This window comes from Equus asinus, chromosome 21 (assembly GCF_041296235.1).
Source record: "Equus asinus isolate D_3611 breed Donkey chromosome 21, EquAss-T2T_v2, whole genome shotgun sequence".
Taxonomy (NCBI): domain Eukaryota; kingdom Metazoa; phylum Chordata; class Mammalia; order Perissodactyla; family Equidae; genus Equus; species Equus asinus.
In genome coordinates this window covers 49732847-49755315 of record NC_091810.1, presented here as the reverse complement: position 1 = coordinate 49755315, position 22469 = coordinate 49732847, and the positions used below count along the sequence as shown (strand labels likewise).

The following is a 22469-nucleotide window of genomic DNA, read 5'->3' as shown; positions in this document are numbered from 1 at the left end:
CACGGATGTTAGCTCAGGGCCAGTCTTCCTCAGCAAAAACAAGAGGATTGGCAGCAGATGTTAGCTCAGGGCTAAGCTTCCTCAAAAAAAAGTAATAATAATAATAATACTAAGACTGCACATCAATTTTCATCAGTACAGTTTGGTAATGAAAGCAACAATGTAGTAGCCAATAAACAGACAGTCACATAGATAGATACTGCATCCATACAAAGTTAGTAAACTAAGGAAGAGGAAGATTCAGCCCAAGAGAGGTGAAGGGGATTTCCAGGATGGTATTGGGCGCAGTGGGCCTGGAAGAAGCCAGCTGACATGGGAGTACAAGGATGGAGGACTCCAGGAGGGATGTTTCCAAGAAAAACAAAGCAAAACAACACACATTGGAACAACAGGTTATAACTATTTAAGCAGTCTGGAAAACCAAACAGAAAGGTACTCTATAGAGCATTCAGTATACAGGATAACAGAGACAGCGATCCAAAGGAAAAAAAAGCAAAAGAAACTGATGCAATTATTAACTCAATCTCAAGAAAAACAAAAAATTGCAGAAGAAATGAAATGTACATCATAGTAGATTATTTGCTTAACAGAAAAAACATATATAAAGTTATAATCATGAAAACAGTGAAGAGGATTAAACCAGAAAGCGTGATAAAATTATATGGGCAGGTGAGAAAGGGGATAGGGAATGTCAGTTAAAATCGTCTACCACAAATAGGTAGCTAAAACACATCAAACGTATAAAATACAGTAGTAAACGTGTACTATGTAGTTATAGAAACAGCATAAACAGCTGAAAGTAGTTGCCTCTGGAGAATGGGATAGAGGTAGAGGTGTAAAGATCACTTTGTTACTTTGTTCCAAGCCTTTCAGTAACAAACTAAGTGATTATATCACTTTAATACAAAATAAGGAATAATTTTAAAAACAAATACAAAAAATGTTGAAGTTGCTCCTTACAGAGAGTGGCAGGAGAAACGGGGCGGGCTGCACCCTGGGAGGGTCCACAGACCCAGGCTGGAGAACCTGCCTCACTGCAGACCCTGGGCATTCACAACCATCTTCTTTCCAGAACCAAAGGGGCAAACTGTACTCGTCAGCACTCCTCCTGGATCCTGCAAAGGTCTAACACTGCTACAGGCTGCAAGCGGACTCACTGAGGACAAAGTGCAGAGGCAGTAAACAGGAAAGGGCGAACGGACAGAGACGTTTCTGAGGAGGATCTACGAAAGTAGCATGTGATAAAGTTCTTCCAAAGCCCCTCCCACAGCTCCCCACCTGGGCTGAGAAGGATGCCCAGGTCCTGAGAGGCCAAGCCCAAGCTTTCAATAACTCCTCTAGCCTTCCCCTCACTGTGCTGGCTGGCCCACTCAGTTCCATGCAGCACAACTAAGGCCTCTGCCGGGCAGCTCCAGAAAGCAAAGAGCTCAGTCCGGCACAGCAAAAACCAATGACACGTACAAATATGGACTAAGGAAGCCTATTCAACTCTGTAGGGAGTTGGGTCTATACAAGCCATTCTAACCAGGTCCCCAGCACCCATCATACTGCCCAGCTGCTAAACAGGTGCTTAAAATCTTTATTGACCAAGAGGCATGTAAACCTGTCTCTCTTTCGTAAGGGCAAAGGATTCTGAGCAGACCTGAACCTAAAGCCTCCATCAGACACTGATCAGACTCCACCCTGGGCAGCACAAATCAAAGAAAGAGCACCTTACAGAAGAAAAGGCAGCACCATCTCACTCATGGGTAGCTGGGTAGGCTCCACCTCAAAATCTTGCTTCCATGCCTGGGTCCTGCAGGAACCCTGGGGAACACTTTCCCCCCAAGGTTGAGTCCATCACTTACCAGCATCCCCTCTTTATCTGAGTGACACTTGCTCCTCAGTTTCTGTATATTTAATAAAGACTATATATTTAATAGAGTATTTATTCATATGAAAGTTACATTTTAGGAAGCAAAGGAAAAGTTCTCAACAAGGTTTTTTTATAACATGTGCTAGGGAAGTGAGTAATATCACTAGTAATTAAAACTTTAAAAATCCATGTTTTCACTGTAAGAAACATCTGAAAACTTATTATGTAATTCAATAATCCCAAACCAATTTAGTGTCCTTGTCTAGAAGTTTGAAGATTCCACTGTTCCTCAGACTGACTGACTTTTCCTCCAGATTCTATGTGAACTTCTGACACTGATCCCTGTGGAACTGACTGATCCAGTTATGCCCTTTCTTCTATTTCACGTCTCCAATTATTTCTTACTAATTCCCTGCAGTCTAAATTCTGCCTTCCAAAACAGAGAACCATTTTATTAGCTTCATTCACCCATATAAAACAGTAGCTGGAACTATCAAAGACTCCAGATCGATGACAATAGGAGGGCATAGGAAGGCACAGTGAGAGACGCACAGCTGTGGGCTAGACCTCCAGTAGAACTACATAAAGTCACCCTATCCACCCTATTTGGGAGTAACAAACCAACCCTATGAATGTGTTCCTCTGAGCGAGAGGAATGCCCAGCACCGAGATACCATACCTCTCTAATAAGTGTCTTCCGGAAACAGTCAAAGGTCCCAGAATACATGGGCGGCTGTCCAGGCAAACTTGGGGGCTGCGTCTGCAGTCGGACCTGAAACCAGAAGTTAAAAGATAGTCATCTCCCAGAATCAGAACTACCTATCGGTAGCAATGGCCCAATTGTCTGCCAAACTCAACAGAGAAAGCTATACCTACTGTGTACATGTCTTCAGCATTCACTTAACCTGCTGGATTCAGACTTCTCTTTCCTCCAATTTATTCAAACCCTCTGCTCACAAGTCATTAGTAGCATGCTTTTTTCGTTTTTTCCTGATTTTTCTCCCCAAATACACAGTTGTATATTTTAGTCGTGGGTCCTTCTAGTTGTGGCATGTGGGACACTGCCTCAACGCTGCCTGATGAGTGGTGCCATGTCTGCACCCAGGATCCAAACCAGTGAAATCCTGGGCCGCCAAAGTGGAGCACGCAGACTTAACCACTCAGCCACGAAGCCCGCCCCAGTAGTATGCTTTGAGAGAGAGGAACAGTTCCTCTGATTTCCTCATCCACTTATTTTCATCATTTATTTCTTATCTAATGGATCCCAGAATGACCCAATGGGATAGGTATTCCCAGTTTACAAATGAGACTGGGTTTAGTGAGTTCAAGTGACATGCCAGTAACCAGACCTGGCTGATGCAAAGCTCCAGCTCTAGCCACCACCCCACTTCCATTTGCAGTGGCATGCTGGTGGTCAGGTAAGGTACTCAACAAAGGCATTCCGGAGTGAGGTGGATCTAATCCTACTTTTCTTGCTCCTCATCCTTCTCAACTTTTTGGTGTATCCAATGCTTCCAACTGTCTCTCTCTCTTTTTTTTTTTGCTGAGGAAGATTCACCCTAAGCTAATATCCACTGCCAGTCTTCCTCTTTTTGTATGTTGGCTGCCACCACAGGATGGCCACTGACAGACAAGTGGTGTAGGTCTGTGCCCGGGAATCAAACCCAGGCCGCTGAAGTGAAGCATGCCAAGCTTAACCACTCGGCCACCAGGTTGGCCCTTTCTCTCTCTAAACCTCCCTTCTCAATACTTCCTCCTTTGTTTCCTTTTCTACTGCAGTCATTCTCCAAGGCTAAGCACCCCGCTCATCTGGTCTACTACCCCTTTCAGAAAACTCAGATTCCAGGGCTTCAGCTTCTGTTCAGTGATGACTATCACTCGGCAATCTCCAGACCTCTCTCCCTACCTTTAAGGCTACATTCACAGCTCACTGGAGAAGCTCTCCCTACTCAAATCATCTGCAGAATCTCACCCTCCTGAGGTATGTCTTATTTGTACCAGAGCCACCTACCTACCTTCTTTCTTAGGATTTGAAACCCTAGTAATACCTCTAACTACTTCCTCTTGCTGTTCCTGCTCTTATCACATGGGCACCAAGTCTGTTGGAGTGGTCTGTCACGATGAATCCAGAATCATAACTACTTCCTCTCTCTGTCTGAGTCTTCTCCTAGGCCAAGTCCTTATCCATCCTTACCCAGTGTGGTGGTTTTCAATTATGTCCACTAATTCTTTGACACTTTTCCCCTTTAAAGGGTAAATCCTAATTCCACTATCCTTGAATGTGGGCCAGACTTGGTGATTCACTTCTTTGATTTATTTTTTTTTTTTTGAGGAAGATTAACCCTGAGCTAACACCGACCACCAATCCTCCTCTTTTTGCTGAGGAAGATTGGCCCTGAGCTAACATCCATGCCGATCTTCCTCTACTTTATATGTGTGATGCCTGCCACAGCATGGCTCGACAAGCAGTGCTAGGTCTGTGCTCCAGACCCAAACCTGTGAATCCTGGGCTGCTGAAGTGGAGCATGTCAACTTAACCACTGCGCCACCAGGCCAGTCCCTCAGTGATTCACTTCTGTTGAATAGAATGTGGTGGTATTGATGCCATGTGACTTCTAAGGGTAGGTGATAAAAAAAAGTCAGCTTCTACCTGTCTCTGTCTCAGGTTATTTGCTTTGGGGGAAGTCGGTCACCATGTCATGAGGACGTTCAAGCAGCCTGGAAAGGCCACGTGTGGAAGAAAGAAAGCCTCCTGACAACAGTCAGCACCAACTTGCCAGCATGGAATAAACCACATGGAAGCCAATCCTTCAGATGAGTGCAGTCCCAGTCAACATCTTTTTTTGCGAGGGTGGAGGGGGTCCTTTGGTCCAGTATTTTTAATAGCTTTATTAAGAAATAATTTGCATAACATAAAATTCACCCATTTAAAGTACATAATTCAATGATTTTTAGCACATTCAGAGTTGTGCAATCTTTATTACAATCAATTTTAGAACATTTGCATCACCCCAAAAAGAAACACCACACCCATTAATAGTCACTCCCCATTGCCCTCTCCTCTCAGCCCCTGGCAATCACTAATCCACTTTCTGTCTCTATGGATTTGCCTATTCTATATATTTCATATAAACAAAATCACACAATGTGTGGCTTCTTTTACCTGGCATAACATTTTAAAAGTCCATCTATGTTGTAGAATGTATCAGTCCTTCATTCCTTTTTATTGGTGGATAACATTCTACTGTACAAATATGCCATATTTTGTTTATCTGTTCATCAGACAACAGACATTTGCATTTTTCTACTTTTTGATTATGAATAACAATGCTATAAACATTTGTGTACAGGTTTTTGTGTGGCTATATGTTTTCAATTCTTTTGGATATTGCATTGGTCAGGATTCTCCAGAAGAACAGACCCAGTAGGATTTGGAATATATATATATATGTCAGCCCTGGTGTTCTAGTGGTTAAGATTTGGTGCTCTCATCACTGTGACCTGGGTTCATTTCCCAGTCAGAGAACCACTTCACCTGTCTGTCGGTTATCATACTGTGGCAGCTGCGTGTTGCTGTGAGGCTGAAAGCTATGCCACTGGTATTTCAAATATGAGCAGGGTCTACCACAGTGGACAGGTTTCAATGGAGCTTCCAGACTAAGACAGACTAGGAAGAAGGACCTGGCCACCTACTTCCAAAAACATGGGCTAGGAAAACCCTATGAATAGCAGTGAAGTATTGTCTGATTTAGCACTAGAAGGTGAGAGGATGGCGCAAAAAGACTGGGCAAGGTTCCACTCTGCTGTACACAAGATCGCTAAGAGTGAGAATCGACTCAATCCACTAACAACTATACATATAAAATCAGGAATTGGCTCACACAATTATGGAGGCAAGCAAATCCCAAGATCTGCAGTCAGCAAGCTGGAGACCAAGGAGAGCCAATAGTATAGTTCCAGTCCAAGTCTGAAGATCTGAGAACCAGGAGAGCCGATGGTATAAGTTCCAGTTCAAAAGTTGGCAGGCTAAAGACTCAAGAAGAGCCAATGTTTCAGTTTGAGTCCAAAGGCGGGAAACAACCAATGTCCCAGCTCAATCAGTCATGCAGGAGGAGTTCTTCCTTACTCATGGGAGGGTCAGCCTTCTGTTCTATTCAGGCCTTCAACTGATCAGATGAGGGCCATCCACATTAGCAAGGGCAATCTGCTTTACTCAGTCTACAAATTCAAATGCTAACTTCACACAAAAATACCCTCACAGATATACCCTGGATGTTTGACCAATATCTGGGCACCCCATGACCCAATCAAGTTGACTCATAAAATTAATTAGCATAGGTATATACCTAGGAGAATTGCTGAGTCATATGCTAAACTACGTTAACCTTTTGAGGAACTGCCAGAGTTTTCCAAAGAAGCTACACCATTTTACATCCCTACCAGCAGTGTATGAGGATTCCAATTTCTTCACATCCTTGCTAACATTTGTTATTATCTGTCTTTTTGATTATAGCCACCATAGTGGGTGTGAGGCGGTGTCTCATTGTGACTTTGATTTTCATGCCCATGATGGATAATGATGTCAAACATTTTTCATGTGCTTATTGGCCATTTGTGTATCTTCTTTGGAGAAATGTCTATTTTTTTTTTTAGGAAGATTAGCCCTGAGCTAACTGCTGCCAATCCTCCTCTTTTTGCTGAGGAAGACTGGCCCTGAGCTAACATCCGTGCCCATCTTCCTCTACTTTATATGTGGGACGCCTGCCACAGCATGGCTTGTCAAGTGGTGCCATGTCCACACCTGGGATCCAAACTGGCGAACCCCAGGCCACCAAAACGGAACATGTGCACTTAACCACTGTGCCACTGGGCCAGCCCCCACCATTCTACTTTTTGTCTTTATGATTTTGACTACTCTAAGTATTTCAATGTAAGTGGGATCATATAGTGTTTGTCTTTTTGTGACTTAGTTCGCTTAGTATAATGTATTCAAGATCCACCCATATTGTAGCGTCAAAATTTCCTTCTTTTTAAGGCTGAATAATGTTCCATTGTATGTATATACCACATTTTGCTTATCCATTTATCTATGGGTAGACACCTGGGTTGCTTCCATGTTTTTAGCTATTGTGGATGATGCTGCTATAAACATGGGTGTATGAGTATCTCTTCGAGACCCTGCTTTCAATTCTTTCGGTTATATACCCAGAAGTGGAATTGCTGGATTATATGGTGATTCTATTTTCAATTTTTGAAGAACTGCCATACTGTTTTCCACACTGGCTGTACAATTTCACATTCCCAATCACAGTGCACAAGGGTTCCAATATTTTCACATCCTCGCGAACGCTTGTTATCTTCTGTTTTATTGATAGTAGCCATCCTAATGGGTATGAGGTGGTATCTCATTGTAGTTTTTATTTCCATTTCCCTAATGACTGAACATTTTTTCATGTGCTTATTGGCTATTTGTATATCTTCTTTGCAGAAGTGTCTATTTAAGTCCTTTGCCCATTTTTTAATTACATTATTATCTTATTATTATTGAGTTGTAAGAATTCTTTACATATTCTGGATCCCAGCCAACATCTGCAATCTCACAAGAAACCCTGAGCCAGAATACCCACCTAAACTGCTCCCAAAATCCTGCCTCACAAAGACTGTGAGAGTTAATGAATGCTGCTGTTTTAAGCAACTAAGTTTTGGGATAAGTTGTTACACTGCAATAGATAACTGATACGCTCAGTCACTTCTGCAGTCTTTTTCCTGGCTGCTTTTTCTGCTCAGAGTTCTGCTTGGAAATCTTTCTTAGGGTGCTACCATACTAATCTTTCTGAAACACCATCTTCACTATGCTGTTCCTTTACTTCTTTAGAATCTCTCATTCTTTTATGTGTTAGGGCCTTACATGCCACACTAAGGAAACCACTCTCTAGGCAATGGAGGTGACATGCAAGTCTGAGGAGTTTATAGGACACAACAGTAGAAATGTCCAGAGCCTCCCACTGCTTTACATCCAAAATCCCTTATAGCGGCCTTAGATCCTCCACGGTCAGGCACAACCTCCCCCAGTTAGTAGGGAGAGAGAAATGGATCAAAACCTCCGACTGATACCTTTTTTTGTGATTTTGTATAAATCTCAAACTTGTCTCATCATAACATCAGCCATCCAGGCCAGCAAGAACATTAAAGTCCTCCATGGCTGGTCTTATTTTACAGTCGGACTCCCGTTGCCAAGCCTATATCATCCTTCACTCCTGCCCAGAATGTCTAGGTCTCCCTACTTCTCCAGGCAGAACTCAGCTAGCCCTTTGCCACCTGCCATAGAGCCTTTCCCAGCTCCAACTCTGAAGTGCCACAGCTCTTGCTTTCTCAGGCCACAGCTAGTCACCTTGGACCTCTAAAAGTGCTCTAGTCCAGGCTTTGATTCAAGTCCGTCTGGCTCTCTGAGATCAAAAGGACAGGAGTCAGCAATTTGTGATTTTGGTTTAAGCTCAAAAGAGGCTTTCTGGCTATTGAAAATATCAGCGAGCATTTTCAGTCATTTACATTTCAGCATAGAGGTCATTGGTTCCTCCCTAAGAGTGACATCTCATGGGGAGAAAGGGCAAGAGGATACAGAGAGAGGAGCAACATTTGTATAAGGCAGCAAATAAGAGTTTAAATCTTTTTTCTTTAAAGAGAGGTCCCAGATGCCTGGAACTAATCTGCCTACGTAGATCAAGAGCAGGAAGAGAGACCAGACAATTCCTCTCCCTTACTAGACAGTGCTGCTTAGAACGACTGTGTAAGAAGCACTAACACACACAGCATTTACCACTAGCTGAATAAACATATGACTTGTTTCACAGTGCCCCAACCAGTCTAGTAGCTTTAATCCTGGTCTTGCCAAAGCATAACCCTGGCTCTTCTCATAGACTAAAGGCAGCACTTTGTTGTCCAAATCTGCCAAGAGTAAGTGTCCCTAAAGCTATTTCCCTATAGAGGAAACCCGATCTGACATTCTAATAAGCCCTCTACCCAGGTTTCCCACTCTATAAGGCTCATGTCTGCTCCCCACAGGCCCACCATGGCCATGATCGTCAATTTCCTCCAAATGTGTGCCCACCATGGCCATGATCGTCAATTTCCTCCAAATGTGTGTCCAGAAATAAGGTTAGAAAACTAGGATGAAGTTTTGAATGCTAAGTCACAGGGCATGGACTTTAGTCTCCAACAAGACCTTGCTGAAAGTGTTGCACGGGAAAGAGTTGAGGCCTGATGTGGGGAAGACCAGGGAACAAGCCCTGATGAGTTTCCTCCTTTCCAGAGCCTCAGTTTGACCATGGATTCCTTACCTGGGAGTTGTGAGAATGAGCCTGACCCTGGGCAAAATTGGTCACTTGCTCTCCTTGGAAGAGGCTGAGTCTCTGAGGGCATCATTGCTTCCCACAAGAGGCCACTCAGGCTAACGTGGGGTGACAGGCTGAAGATGGCCAAGCTCCTCTCTGGGGCGGGAAAGATGCGAAGAGATAGTGATGGGGACTCTGGCCCCAGAGGAATGTGCCAAAAGACTTTTTTAGAATACGTGCCTCTGTCTTTAGCTTTCTTCTTGATGCAGGCTTTACAGGCGACCTGTTTCAACCTTGCTGATAATGTTAAGGTTTGCTGAAATCAGAGCTTTGGGGAGGCACTTTTTCTTTCCCACCCCCAAAGAAGTGGTGCAAGGTCAGGAGAGGCTGCCAGACGAGAACTTTAAATCAGAGCCTTTCATGAGCGGTTGAAAGCTTGTCACTTGGCGCGGCCCGGCTCTTGGGGGAGCGAGGAACAGCTTCCCCCGACCCCCAAGAGGAGTAAAAAGGAGATTCCCTAGATTTTTCACAGAAGCTCCCACAGGTCCCCTTCTGTCCGAGGCCGCGTGTCGCGGGAGACCCTGCTTTCCGCGCCTCGCCCAGTCCTCCTCAGTATAGCCCACGCCCCAGCCCCCCTCGCACCTTGACCGTGTCCAGCGGGTGCCCCACGAACACCAGGCACATGCCACCAAAGCCGCCGGCCAGCAGATTCTTGAGCGGGCTGATGGGCTTCACCTGGTCTGCCATGGTTCATCCGTTCGTCAAAGCGCCTGTCACTTCGCCGCCGGCCCGCTCCACTGCCCGGGCCACAGCGCCTCCGCCGCCGACCTTTCACCCACTTTCCTGTGGGCGGGGCACTAGCCCGGGGCAGGCCGGGAGGAGGGCCTAGACTGCCCCGCCCGGCTTCCGCTGGGGGAGGCTGCTTCCGGTCGAGGCCTCACCCCGCCCCCCCATGGGCGTGGCTTGAGGAGAGGGGCTGGCCGTGACGCTGCCTAGGCGGTGTTTGGAAGTGCCCGCGGGTGGACTCACTCCTTCAGGAAGTCGTCCTGGATTTAAGTGTTTCTCCCTCTGGGCTCCTATTCCTGCACTCACTCCGCAGAGGTAGATTGCGCTCTGCTGTGTACCAGGCGTCCTTCTAGAGCTAGTAACTAGTAGCACAGCACACGAGGCCCTGTCTTTGTGGAGCTTAAAAAAGACAAAGACCATAACAAAGATAAGTTAGTGAAAAATGCATAGTGTATCAAATGGTGATAACTGCTATGGGGAAAAATAAGCCCGGAAAGAGGGTCAGAGAGTATGAGGGGGCGAGTAATTTGCAATTTTAATTAGGTGAGTAAGGGAGGGTTTCACTGAGTAGGTGACTAGATTTAAGACCTGAGAAGGTGAGTGAATGAGTCCTGTCCATAGTTATGTGGTGGAGGTTGAGGGACCTTCCAGGCAGAGGAAAAGAAAATGCAAAAGCCCTGAGATGTGCTGTGCCGGGCTTGTTTGAGGAACCACAGGGAGGCCTTTGTTAACAGAATGAGGGAGAGGAAGAGGAGTAGCTGATGCAGACATGGAGGTAATGGTGGTATATCAAACTGGGTTTTGCGTGCCACTATGGGGACATCAGCCTCTCCTCTGAGGGAGATGGGAGCTATTCTGGGATTTTGAGCAGGGGAGTGACATAGTCTGATTTATGAGTTAACAGGATCCCTCTGACTGCTGGATGAGAATAGACTGTAGGGAGCAAGGAGGAAGCAAGGAGCCTTGAGGAAGCTAAAGGTCATGATCGGAGATGCTGGCTTGAGTCAGGGCATAGCAAAGAGGTGGTGAGAATTGTTCAGATTCTGGACATATTCTGAAGGAAGAATTTAAAAGAATTGTTAATGAATAGAATTTAAGGTATGTGAGAGAAGAGTTAAGGATGATGTTAATGTTTTTACCTTATTGAGTCTAGGTGGACAATAGCCAAGTATTTGCTATATTTTTCTTTCTTTTTTTTTTTTTTTTTTTGAGGAAGATCAGCCCTGAGCTAACATCTGCTGCCAATCCTCCTCTTTTTGCTAAGGAGGACTGGCCCTGAGCTAACATCCGTGCCCATCTTCCTCTACTATATACGTGGGACACCTGCCACAGTATGGCTTGCCAAGCAGTGCCGTGTCTGCACCCGGGATCTGAACCAGTGAACCTCGGGCCACCAAAGCCCAACGTGTGCACTTAACTGCTGTGCCACCGGGCCGGCCCCATCATCATTTCTGTATGTTTGAAATTTTTCAAATTAAAAAGCTGTGAACAATAGACACACCTCTACCCTGCAGCAGGTACCTCACTGCCAACCTGACCTGATGACAGTCTTCCTCTATAACCACTCCCAGGCTACAGGGAAGCCTGGAGTGGGAAAGAAGGACCATGTATGCTGGGGGTGAAAAGATGAGTAACAGGATGTTGACGCAAATAATCCATAGCCAATCTATAAATCAAAATTGGGGTGAGTTTATTATGAGCCTTATTTGAGAACCATATAGCCTGGGAGAGTCTTTCCACAAAGGAATGGAGCACTCCAAGGAAGTGGGGGTGTTCAGAGTGGTTACAGTCAAAGAGCATGTATCACATATGATTGAAATGTCAATAGTCATGAGATTGCCCTGTCAGCACAGCGACTGATGGACACAGCAGGTAACAAGTCTGTTGTCTCGAGCTGGGTGGTCACAGGTGAGTGCCGCAATCAATTCCCAGCCTAGGGAAAGAGGCTTTTCCTTAAAGAAATGCCAGTGTGGTGGAAGTTGCACCTTTATCTTAAGGGCATTTGTTCTTGTCTTTGGAACATAGCAAATGCTTAAAGCAGATGTACAATGCATGCTCGACGGCTGCGTCAGGCCCTTTTGGAAAAAACAAGTCTAGACCAAGTTAGTTTTACACCAATGGCTTCCTCATATATTCCAATATATCCTATTGAGGGCTGGCCTGGTGGCGCAGCAGTTAAGTGCACAAGTTCCGCTTTGGCAGCCCGGGGTTCGCTGGTTCAGATCCCGGGTACGGACGTGGCACCGCTTGGCAAACCATACTGTGGTAGGCGTCCCACATATAAAAAGTAGAGGAAGATGGGCACAGATGTTAGCTTAGGGCCAGTCTTCCTCAGCAAAAAGAGGAGGATAGGCAGCAGATGTTAGCTCAGGGCTGACTTTCCTCAAAACAAACAAACAAACAATATATCCTATTGCTTGCCATTTGTTTATCAATGATTAGGATGGGGATCAGAAAGTGACTGGGTCTGGGTGGTCCAGAAGGCCTGTAGCGGAGTGGAAGGCAAGGAGGCTGGGACAAGACCCAAAAGCCTGTCTACCTTGTGCTATAGGCTTTTTCTAGGAGGTGATAGGGAACCATGGAAGAATTTTAAGCACAGTGGTGACATGAGCAGATTTGTTTTAGAAAATATATTTTGAATGGATGAATTTGCATTGGGGGAGACTGGAAGCAGGGAGACTAGTTGAGAATTACAGTGGTCCAGGCAAGAGGCAGTGAAGGCATGAACTGAAGCAGGGGTCATAGAAGGATGGAAAAGGGAATAGAACCCAGAGGCATTACCAGAAAACCTGCAGCAGCTCTGGGTTTCAGACACACTGCAATTGCAGTGCCCATGGCACATCTGGGGACCTACATGGTCAGATGCACAGCTTGGGAACCAGGAGAGAGGTGAAAGCCAGAGACAAAGGCGAGGAAGTCTTCAGCATAAAGATGTATATACACCTCTGCAAGACTGTACTATGGAAAAGGGCCTGGCACAGAAGGAGAATCCCCCAAAGCAGAGTTTCTATGAGTGTTTTAGAAGAAAATAGAGAGAATAGTGCCTTTGAGTCCAAGGGATGAAATGGTCAAATACTGGGTCAAACTAAGGAATTTTAAATGCTCACTAGGTTTAACTATTAGTCATTGGTGACATTTAGAAGTTTGCCAGCTGACAGTGGTGGGTTGAATACTGAACAGGTAGCAGGAAGGCAGAGGCATTCAGAGTAAATTACTGGTTCGAGGAGCTTGGCAGGGAAGAGGAAGGAACAAAGGTTAAAGGAGGGTTTAGATTTCAGTGTTTGGGACTGAGGCTGAGGGAAATATCTAGAAAAGAGAAAGGGCCGCTGATAAGACAGGATCCCTGAGGTCGTGGTAGTGGTATCTGGTGTGTGTGGCATCACCTGGCAAGCTTCTTCTAAATGCCCTGGAATTTCCAAGGCTCTAAATCTGAAACTCTGGAATTGAATTCTGGCACAAGAGTCTTTAAAGCTCTGAGATTGAGTCTGAGCTTGAGAAGCATCCATTGTTAAGAACCTCCAAGGTAGAAGGAAGAATGTTCAAGCTATGCAAGGAGACAGCTCACAAGATGTAAAGCAAGGTTGCATCATGCCAAACGCACAGTAGGTGCTTAAAAAGATGATTGTTGAGTGAGTTAGAAAGTGGGTTCCTGTCCTCAAAGGGCTTCAGTATGGCTGAGGAGAAGAATCTCAGACATTGGATAAAGAAAGGGCTGTTAGGAGAGAGCTCAGGTGCAAAACAGGTTGTCAGCTCTCAAGAAGGCCTGAGGTTTCCTCCTGACTTCCTACCCCAGCCAACATCATCATCTTTGTTTCCCACAGATTATGGGGAATTTCCACTATGAGAGGGCAGGACTGTGTTAGTATGTAGGCCACGTGTTTACTGAGCACCTCCAGTTTCACAACTCTGTGTTCATTGCTGGACTGAGCTCAGGAGTTTTATTGGACAGAAGGTCTAAGATTCAGGGTTTAGTAATGGGACCTTGTTTCTCTCATTTATGGCTTGTAGTGCTCTGGCTGCAGAAGACAAGCTAATTTAGAGTCAATTTGCACTCAGAGCAGCTTCAGGAAGAGATGGTGTTTGATATAGAACAGCCCTCCTGGTAAACATGGGCCCCTCCATGACAGAGCTCAATGTGGACTCTCCTCAAGCCCACCAGGTTCTCTTAAATCCTCATAGGGTAACCAATAATCCACTAAACAAATGGTCTTCCTACCTCCTCATTTTACCAGACTTACACATAGCAAGAAAACTTTCCTAAATTTAATCCATGTCATTCCCTAGCAAAAAAACCTCCTCAGTTCCTCATTGCATCAGAATAAAATTCAAGTGGTTCAGGGGCAGTCAAAGCTTTTCAAATCTCATGCTAGCTCACTTCTTCAACCTTGATCTTCCCTAGCATGTTTCTTCATCTCTGAGCAAACTGAGCTTCTCCTGGTTTACCACACAGACCTGTTATTTAACTGCCCTCTTCCTTACCCCAGGGCTTTACACTGTCTTTCTCCATCAGCACAGAGTGTCCTTCCTCTCCCCATTCCATAATATGTGGACGCAGATGTATATTGAATTACTTTCATATGCTAGACATTGTCCAACCAGCGGCTCTTAGCTGTCAATCCTGGTCTCCTCTCTCTGGGAAAATGTACATATGCATATGCACTTCCAGGTTTGCTTTCAATTTCATGAGAACTTGAAGCCATCCTTGGACCTCAGATAAGAAACCTTGTTCCTAGACCTTAGGAATTAAACATGAATGACAGGAACTAATTTTCCCAATGTTTCTTCTTTGGTCCTTTCTTCTTCTTTCTTTCTTCCTTGCCTCAGACTTCAGGTCTGTGCTGAACTCTCCCCAATCTCTATACTTCTTATGAGCTCCAACCCTGCCTCTCCAACTGCCCACAGGAATCTCAAACTCAATACACCTAAAAGTAAATGGCATCCAGGAAAAAAGAACCCACAAGAAATCTTGAATTCTAAAAATACTCCACTGGTAGGGCCAGCCCGGTGGCGCACCAGTTAAGTGTGCACGTTCTGCTTCAGTGGCCCGTGGTTCACCGGTTTGGATCCCAGGCACGGACGTGGCACTGCTTGGCAAACCATGCTGTGGTAGGTGTCCCACATATAAAGTAGAGGAAGATGGGCATGGATGTTAGCTCAGGGCCAGTCTACCTCAGCAAAAAAAAAGGGGAGGAGTGGCAGCAGATGTTAGCTCAGGGCTAATCTTCCTCAAAAAATAAAAATAAAAATACTCCATTGGTGAGTTGAATTAAAGCATAGTCACTCCTAGAAAGCAAATTAGAAAGCCAAATGATCAACCTGACAAATTCTCTTAAAAAGACATTGTGGAAGGGGCCGGCCTGGTGGCACATCAGTTAAGTGTGCACATTCCACTTCAGCAGCCTGGGGTTTGCTGGTTCAGATCCTGGGTGCCGACATGGCACTGCTTGGCAAGCCATGCTGTGGCGGCATCCCACATAGAAGAACTAGAATGACCTACAACTAGGATATACAACTATGTACTGGGGCTTTGGGGAGAAAAGAAAAGAATAAGATTGGCAACAGAAGTTAGCTCAGGGCCAATCTTCTTCACCAAAAAAAAAAACCCACACACACAAAAAACACTGTAAAAATTCAAATGCATTAAAAAAACAAAATAAGTGTAAAGATATATTGCTTGGTTGCAAAGACTCGATATTGAGGATATTAGTACTACCCTTAAATTAATCTTGGAAACTCAATTCTCCCCAGTGGATTTTAAAAAAAGAAACACATTAACCTGTATCTACAGTTTACATGAAAGAAAAATTGTAAGAGATTGGCTAAGGAATTTTTGAAAAAGATCATAAGGATAGCTTGTTCTATAGATCAAAAACAAACCATGAGGGCCAGCCTGGTGGTATAGTGGTTAACTTTGCTCACTCTGCTTTGGTGTCCCAGGGTTTGTGGGTTCGGATCCCAGATGTGGACCTACACACAGCTCATCAAGCCATGCTGTGGTGGCATCTCACATAAAAAAACTGTGGCTGAGTGGTTAAGTTCGAGTGCTCTGCTTTGGCGGCCCAGGGTTTCACTGGTTCAAATCCTGGGCGCGGACCTAGCACTGCTCATCAGGCCATGCTGAGGCAGTGTCCCACATACCACAACTAGAAGGACCCACAGCTAAAATATATACAACTATGTACTGGGGGGCTTTGGGAAGAAGAAGGAAAAATAAAATCTTTGAAAAAGAATAGAGGAAAATTGGCATGGGTGTTAGTTCAGTGACAATCTTCCTCAAGCAAAAAGGGGAAGATTGGCAACAGATGTTAGCTCAGGGCCAATCTTCCTCACCAAACCAAACCAAACAAAACAAAACCCCCCAAAAAACCACATTTTGGTATTGGAGCTGGAATAGGCAAACAGACCCTCAAAACAGAACCGAGAGTCCAGATAACAGATCCATGTATACGTGGGAATTTAGATCACAATAAAGGTGCAGCTTTTCTAAATAGTGGATAAAGGATGATCTATGCAATAAATGGTGTTGGACAACTGACTATCAAATTAGAAAAAATAAAACTAAATTCTCTACACATCCTACCAAACACAAATTGTGGATGGATTAAAGAACTCAACCTAAAAAACAGGAATATAAAATATTAGTATTTCATACATGTCCTTCCAGGACCCTTTCTATGCATATACATACACATATGTATTTACAGCTAGACACACACACACACACACACACACGCACTTACACAAACCCTTTTTTTCATTAATAAAAAAACTATTGTCAATATCATTCTGCTGTTTCACTCATTGGAAGGTGCTATTATTATCCCCATTTCACAAATGAGAAATCTAAGTCACAGAGAGATGAGGTTCCTTGCCCAAGTTCACACAGCTAGGAATATGCCAAACTGGGATTCTAACCCTGGGCATCTGGCTTCAAATCCTATAAGGCTGGCCTGTGGTAGAAAGCTTTGGAGGATTTTGAACAAGGAAACGGCATGTTTTATGCTTTAAAAAGACCTTCCTAGGCAATGTAGAGAACAGACATAGTAGAGCAAGGGTAGAAGCATGGGGACTAGTTAAGGGACCTGCTCACATCTGGGGACACATGATAGTGGCTTGCACTACAGCAGTAGGTGGTGAGAAGTGCCAGATTAGGACATGTTCTGGAGGTATAGCACATAGGAATTGCTTACGGATTGAATGGGGAATTTGAAATGGAAAGAAGAGTCATGGGAGACTTGTGAATTTTTGGTCTGAGTAAACAGTGAAAGATAGTGGCATTACTGAGCTGGGAAGTACTGGGGGGATGGCAAGTTTGGGGATAAAATTGAGTTTTGTTTGGGACATGCTAAATTTGAGTGCCAATATAACATTCAAATGGAAGTGTTGAATGGACAATGAAATATATTGAGTGTGGAGTTCAGGGATTTTGGTTAGGGCTAGAAATAAAAACCTGGAAGTCATCAATGTATTGGAGGTACTAAGGTAAAGAGATTGGATGAGAAGACTAGGAAATGAGTCTACATAGATGGAGCAGAGGCTGAAGATAGAGCCCTCTGACTCTCCTGTGCAGTACTCCTCATAGCAATTTCATACTTATTTAACGATTCCTCTAATTTCTGCATGTCCTACTAGACCTAAGCTCCTTGGCTGCAGGGACTTTGATCTCTTTTCCTCACCATTATATCTAACAACATGGTGCCTGGCTTTTAGCTGGGCTCAAAGAACCAGAGGCATTTTTAAAAGGTGATTTGGCAGTATCTATCACAACGTAAATCGAGCACAGCAGCTGACTCACCAATTCCATTTCTAGTAATATAACCCAAAACATTTTCACATCTATGCAGAAAGAAGTACATCCAAAGGTGTTCCCGCCGGCACTATTTGTAATTGTGAAAAATTGGAAACAGATGACCTGCAAAAGGAGTATGGTCAAACAGATGACAATACATTCATACCAGGAAATACTGAGAAGGGTCCAGCACTGTGGACAGAGTGTAGGCTCTGGAGCAAGATGGCCAGGGTTAAAATCTTAGCTTGGCCACATACTAGCTTTATTACCTTGAGCAATTACCACACCTCTCTGTTCCTTAGTTTGTTAATTTGTGAAAGAGAGATAATAATAGCACCTTCTACTAAGTGAAAAAAGCAGAATGATATTTATAATAGCCTATTAACGAAAAAAGAAGTTTGTGTAAATGTGTGTGTATAGCTGTCAATATAGATATGTATGTAGATGCATAGAAAGGGTCCTGGAAGGATGGGAACCAAACTCTAGACAGTGGCAACAACTCTGGATAGGGTAAAGGGAGTCTGAGCAGGTTAATGGAAATATTCTCATGTTGCTATTAATACTTTTGTATTATTTTTTTACAACTTTATCAATAATTAGTGTAATTATAATCAATAAAGGCAAACATGAATAAGATGAAAGATGTATGTATAAGATATATATGTAATATATGCTGTGTGATAGATTATATGTTTTTTTAAGATTTTATTTTACTTTCTTCCTTTTTCTCCCCAAAGCCCCCCCGGTACATAGTTCTATATTCTTAGTTGTGGGTCCTTCTAGTTGTGGCATGTGGGATGCCGCCTCAGCATGGCCTGATGAGCGGCGCCAGCACCCAAGATTCGAACCGGTGAAACCTGGGGCCACTGCAGCGGAGCGCGCAAACTTAACCACTCAGCCATGGGGCTGGCCCCAGATAGATTATATTTTCCAAAGATGGCCACACCAACCTATATCCCATTCCATACGCTTTTCCCACAATGTGATTTGATGTTGGTATTCCTTCATCAAGGGCGGTACCTTATTTCCTCCCCTTGAACCAAAAGGACCTTTGTAACTGCTTGGATTATTAAAATGTGGTAGAAGTAACAATGTGTGCCTTCAAAGGTTAGGTCATAAAAGGAGATAACTTTCACCTGGCTCACTCTCTCTTAAGACAGTTGTCCTTGGAACTCAGCCACCATGTTACCACATGGAGAGATCGTGTGTGTGTGTGTGTGTGTGTGTGTGTGTTCTGATTAACAGGCCCAGCTAGGGCTCCAGCTGACAGTCACCATCAACCACCAGATACATGAGTAAATAACTCTTCCTATGATTGCAGCTCCCAGCCTTCAACTCTTCTAGCTGAAGCCCCAGACATCAAGGCGCTGAGATAAACCATTCCCACTGTGGCCTGTCCAGATTCCTGTCTCACAGAAACCATGAGAGACTGTTTTTCATATGTATATATTTTATATGCATATATATTTTGAAAATGGAATATCATACACATCGTTTTATATCTTATTCTTATGACTTAAGAGTATATCACAAATATGTTTCTTTGTCAATAGATGCCTTAGTACAGCATCATTATTAATGGCTTTCTTTAACAATTGTCAAAAATTGTATATTTTACCATAATTTAACAAACCCTTACTTTTGGGCATTTGGGATGCTGCAAACTATTTCCTACTAGAAGCACCATTCCAAAGCACATATATATGCACATATTTTTATACATATCCTTAAAAGTTTTGGCTTAATTTTTATTTTTATTATTTTTATTTATTTACTTATTTTTAAAGATTGGCAACTGAGCTAACAACTGTTGCCAATCTTTTTGGGTTTTTCTTTTTGCTTTATCTCTCCAAATCCCCCCACCCAGTACATAGTTGTATATTTTAGTTGTGGGTCCTTCTAGTCATGGCATGTGGGACACTGCCTCAGCGTGGCCTGACCAGCAGAGCCATGTCCGTGCCCAGGATTTGAACCAGTGAAACCCTGGGCCGCGAAGCGGAGCGCACAAACTTAACCACTGGGCCATGGGGCCAGCCCTTGGCTTAATTTTTAAATCTTTATTTCCTGGGGAGAAATTGCCACTAGTTAAAAATGTTATCAGCCCAATAAATGTTTATTTAATAAAGTAATATTGAAAACAAGGTTAGATCTGTGTCCTTAAAGGCAACTCACCTTTACCAGGGGAAAGACAGGTGAACCAATCATAATAAACAAGATTCCTATATATATATATACATATATTTTTTTTTTTTTTTTTTGAGGAAGATCAGCCCTGAGCTAACTTTTGCCAGTCCTCCTCTTTTTGCTAACGAAGCCTGGCCCTGAGCTAACATCCGTGCCCATCTTCCTCTACTTTATATGTGGGACGCCTGTCACAGCATGGCGTGCCAAGGGGTGCCATGTCCGCACCTGGGATCCCAACCGTCGAACCCCGGGCACGGAGAAGCTGAACTTGTGAACTTAACCTCTGCGCCACCAGGCCGGCCCCAAGATTCCAATATGCTGTGTGTGCACCCCTGTGCTTGATATGTGACCTCATTCTCTATTTTGCAAATGCAATAATTCTACAGAAAGACTGTTTCCCTTGTATTCACTGGAGAAGATTTATTACCAGTTACCCAAAGCAAGAGTTTCTAATTTGACATTTTTTTCCTTAAGATTGGCACCTGAGTTAAACTGGAAGCTGAAAATCACATATAAGAAATATACAAATACACGCAAGAAGCAAGAACTAAATAAGAAAGCCTGTTACACATAGATATCTTGATTATCGGTAAATACACAACTCGTGTATGGGGTGTAAATAGTTTGGGTTATGTACGGACTTGCACAGCCAGGAGGCTCCCTAACATCACTGGCTTCACACTGGCGTTTCTACTGTGGTGCAGCAGTAACTTGAGCGAGGCTTCGTGGCTCTACCTATCCATAATACTTGACAACAGGTCCTAGAAGGTACTGGAAGTCATAATGGCACTTCCTACACTGTCGGAAGTAAGTGTGCAGCAAGGCAGTTAAGATTCAATCTTGTAAGGTAAATGGAAAGCCGGAAAACTGGGCGGCGAACCAGGCCGCGGTAGAAGGAAGCGGAAGCCCAGCGTGGTCCTGCGGCATGAGGGCCACCAGGCGACGGCCTCAGAACGTCGGCAGAAATTCCCGGCCCAGCGCGCTGATCCCCAAGGCCCAACTCTCCTTCGACCAGATAACGGCCGGGAAACAACCATCTTTTATCCACTCCAAGGACGTCAGGATGTTTTCTCCGTGTCTGACACCCGAGTACAAACAGTGAAGTGAGAAGTCCATCAGAAAAACGCTGGTTAAAAATATCCCGGCGGGCGGCGCTGGTAGGCGACAGCCGGAAGAGACGCTTTGATCATCCTCCAATAAGCCGAACTCGCTCCTCTGCTGCCTCCCGCCGCAGTTGGCACCGGCTGTACCCCGGTAAGACTCTGGGTCCGACGGCTGGCGGAGGGGCGCTATTGCCCAGTGCCTACAGCAACCCTGGCGACCGCGGGTCGACCCCGGGCCAACCCCAGGCCGGAAGTGACGCAACCGCGCCGAGCACTTCCGGAGCTGCGGCGACGGCTCCGCCGGAGGAAGCAGCGCGGGCCCTGACCGGCGTCGGCCCGCCGTCGCCGCCGCTGCCGCGCCTGGGTCTTATCCCTCTGGCCTGGCCCGACCCGCTCTGGCCCGCCCGGGCTCAGCGGCCGCGGGGCCGCGGCTCCGGGTAAGTGCGCGGCTCGAGTTGCGGCCTTGTTTACCCCGGCGGGCCGGGGGAGGGGGTGGACTCTCCGCGCGCCTCCCTAGCCCGGCCGGGGCTCCGCCTTCCTCGCCGCCTGCAAGGCCCCGGTGACCCCGGCCGCCTCTACACGGTCTCAGCGCCCTCGCCGCCCGCTGAGGGGCGGCTGAAGGCTGCAGGCGGGCGCCCGGCGTCTCCTTTTTTCTTCCTTCCGCTGCCTTCTCAGCTCGCGGAGAGGTCGGAGGCCAGTACCTCTGACCGACTAGCGCCGGCGCATCTGGGCCCTCCACGCCGGCTGCGCCGGGGAAAACGCGCCGCTTCCGGGGCTCCCCACTCGAGTCTTCATTGGGAGCTCTTGCAGTGCCGCCCGCGCGGCTAATTAACGCCCGCCTGTGAAGGGTTCCCCAGCGCTTGGATTCCGTGTCCTCGCGGATATCCCGGCGCCTCACCGGACGCTGCTGTGCTGGCTGCGGGAGAGGCAGCCTTGTTCTCTGATGATTTCACCTCACTACTGATTGTTGCCCTGTCCCGTAGAACTTTCTGCCACAATGGACAGGTTCTATACCTATGCTGATAAGTAGGGTAGCCACTAGCCACATGTGGCCATTGAGCATTTGACTTGTGGCTAGTGTAATTGAAAAACCAGATTTTAAATTTTATTTAATTTTTAAGTTGGGTTAAATTTAAATAACCACACATGGCTAGTGGCTGCCACATCAGACGGGACAGATATAGCGTAGGGTTTTGAAACTATTTTTGTGCCAAGTATTTCTCTTCGGAGATGTAGACTTAGTAAACGACCATTCATTGCTAAATATTGTATCTGGAATAAACATTGTCAGACTAACCAAAAGGTCTGTGTTTTGTTGTTGTCAGCTGTAAGCTGAGAAGTCTTCAGTTTGGATCTTTTAGTCCAGGGTGAGTGTCAGGTCTTTTGAATACATGACTTTGGCTCTGAGGTAATTCTATTAC

The 22469-nt window shown here is 45.1% G+C and overlaps 2 protein-coding genes across 7 annotated transcripts in view; one reads left to right on the top strand and one right to left on the bottom strand.

The window, feature by feature from the left end:
- Positions 1 to 10083, bottom strand: part of SLC25A20 (solute carrier family 25 member 20) — a 35794-nt gene extending 25711 nt beyond the window's left edge. The window contains exons 1-2 of one of the 2 annotated variants that reach the window (XR_011496443.1): positions 9829 to 10047; positions 2535 to 2627 (exon numbers count right to left, since the gene is read on the bottom strand). Coding sequence is in view for 1 of the 2 variants with exons in the window: in XM_044754633.2 (XP_044610568.1) it covers positions 2535 to 2627; positions 9829 to 9933 (198 nt within the window). In the remaining variant the exon portion in view is untranslated. Of the gene's footprint in view, positions 1 to 2534; positions 2628 to 9828 lie in introns of both variants that reach the window. The other variant, XM_044754633.2, reaches the window with a different exon arrangement.
- A 10534-nt stretch (positions 10084 to 20617) lies between these two features.
- ARIH2 (ariadne RBR E3 ubiquitin protein ligase 2) overlaps positions 20618 to 22469 on the top strand; it is a 49176-nt gene continuing 47324 nt past the window's right edge. For 2 of the 5 annotated variants that reach the window (XM_070493064.1, XM_070493063.1), the window contains exon 1: positions 21304 to 21485. The gene's annotated coding sequence lies outside the window, so the exon portion shown is untranslated. Of the gene's footprint in view, positions 21486 to 22469 lie in introns of all 5 variants that reach the window. The other 3 variants (XM_014840358.3, XM_014840360.3, XM_070493062.1) reach the window with 3 other exon arrangements.